This window comes from Triticum aestivum, unplaced genomic scaffold (assembly GCF_018294505.1).
Source record: "Triticum aestivum cultivar Chinese Spring unplaced genomic scaffold, IWGSC CS RefSeq v2.1 scaffold125157, whole genome shotgun sequence".
In the NCBI taxonomy this organism is placed as follows: domain Eukaryota; kingdom Viridiplantae; phylum Streptophyta; class Magnoliopsida; order Poales; family Poaceae; genus Triticum; species Triticum aestivum.
Genome location: NW_025229181.1, coordinates 4,537 through 6,627, shown reverse-complemented (window position 1 = coordinate 6,627; position 2,091 = coordinate 4,537). Strand labels below are relative to the sequence as shown.

Below are 2,091 nucleotides of genomic sequence, written 5' to 3'. Positions count from 1 at the left end.
GGCGCCCCGATCCAGATCACGTTCGGGAGGAGGAGCGAGGGGAGACGGGTTCGTGGGGAAAATGGGGTGTAGTGGGCTAGGGTTGGCAGGAGGGAGAGGGGGCCTTTTGTACTGAGGGGGAGGTCGTGGATGGCTTCCACGCAGGGCTCGGGTGGCCATGGCCGGGGGGATGAGCGCCACGATCCCCCTGCCTCCCTGTAGCAGAGGAAGGGGACGAGGGGGTGGGCTGGCCCCTTTTGGCTAGATGGGCCAAGTGGCCCAGGAGGCTCTCTTTTTGTTTTAATTTTTGTTTAGTCTTATCCTTTTTCTTATTTTTCTTTTCTGATTTAATTTTATTTCCCAAATTGTTTTAGTTTTGTAAAATATTCATTTAGTACCTAAAATAGTAACATTAATTATACCACTGCCACAATAACTTTGGAACCTAGCTAAAGTAGTTTAGTATTTTATAAAATATTATAGGGGTATAACTAATTGTTTTTGCTGCTGTTGTCATCACTTTAGGGTATTTAAATATTTTAAAAAGATGTTGTTTCTCCACCAATATCATCCATGATTTATTTGTCACATTAACAACATTTTATTTTGACTTTTGAAAACTTTAATTGTTTGCCTTTAATTTGAAGTTGAATTCCGAATCGGTTTTGAACTAACGCGAGATTTGCAACAGTATCAGAGGTGATGTGGCACCATTAGCAGAGTTTTACTGTAGCCTAATTATCCGGGCGTCACAATGATCAACATAGTGATGTTCACCATTGAAAACTACTCCATTTCACGTGATGATCGGTTATGGTTTAGTTGATTTGGATCACGTGATCACTTAGATGATTAGAGGGATGTCTATCTAAGTGGGAGTTCTTAAGTAATATGATTAATTGAACTTAAATTTATCATGAACTTAGTACCTGATAGTATGTTGATTGTAGATAGATGGCCCGTGCTGTTGTTTCGTTGAATTTTAATGCGTTCCTTGAGAAAGCAAAGTTGAAAGATGATGGTAGCAATTACACGGACTGGATCCGTAACTTGAGGATTATCCTCATTGCTGCACAGAAGAATTACGTCCTGGAAGCACCGCTGGGTGCCAGGCCTGCTGCAGGAGCAATACCAGATGTTATGAACGTCTGGCAGAGCAAAGCTGATGACTACTCGATAGTTCAGTGTGCCATGCTTTACGGCTTAGAACCGGGTCTTCAACGACGTTTTGAACGTCATGGAGCATATGAGATGTTCCAGGAGTTGAAGTTAATATTTCAAGCAAATGCCCGGATTGAGAGATATGAAGTCTCCAATAAGTTCTACAGCTGCAAGATGGAAGAGAATAGTTATGTCAGTGAACATATACTCAAAATGTCTGGGTATAACAATCACTTGATTCAATTGGGAGTTAATCTTCCGGATGATAGCATCATTGACAGAATTCTTCAATCACTGCCACCAAGCTACAAGAGCTTCGTGATGAACTATAACATGCAAGGGATGGATAAGACGATTCCCGAGCTCTTCGCAATGCTAAAGGCTGCGGAGGTAGAAATCAAAAAGGAGCATCAAGTGTTGATGGCCAATAAGACCACTAGTTTCAGGAGAAGAAACCCAAGTCTGGACCTAAGCCTGAGACTGAGTGCTTCTACTGCAAGCAGACTGGTCACTGGAAGCGGAACTGCCCCAAGTATTTGGCGGATAAGAAGGATGGCAAGGTGAACAAAGGTATATGTGATATACATGTTATTGATGTGTACCTTACTAGAGCTCGCAGTAGCACCTGGGTATTTGATACTGGTTCTGTTGCTAATATTTGCAACTCGAAACAGGGACTACGGATTAAGCGAACACTGGCCAAGGACGAGGTGACGATGCGCGTGGGAAACGGTTCCAAAGTCGATGTGATCGTCGTCGGCACGCTACCTCTACATCTACCTTCGGGATTAGTATTAGACCTAAATAATTGTTATTTGGTGCCAGCGTTGAGCATGAACATTATATCTGGATCTTGTTTGATGCGAGACGGTTATTCATTTAAATCAGAGAATAATGGTTGTTCTATTTATATGAGTAATATCTTTTATGGTCATGCACCCTTGAAGAGTG

General features: G+C 42.3%; 1 protein-coding gene across 3 annotated transcripts in view; it reads left to right on the top strand.

The window, feature by feature from the left end:
- The window catches only part of LOC123174851 (V-type proton ATPase subunit B 1-like), a 19,090-nt gene extending 17,247 nt beyond the window's left edge, over positions 1 to 1,843 (top strand). Inside the window, exon 7 of one of the 3 annotated variants that reach the window (XM_044590106.1) lies at positions 1,815 to 1,843. In XM_044590106.1, coding sequence (XP_044446041.1) covers positions 1,815 to 1,828 — 14 coding nt within the window. In that variant the 3' untranslated portion in view covers positions 1,829 to 1,843. Of the gene's footprint in view, positions 1 to 929; positions 973 to 1,643; positions 1,712 to 1,814 lie in introns of those variants that run through there. The other 2 variants (XM_044590104.1, XM_044590105.1) reach the window with 2 other exon arrangements.
- The last annotated feature ends 248 nt before the right edge of the window (positions 1,844 to 2,091 follow it).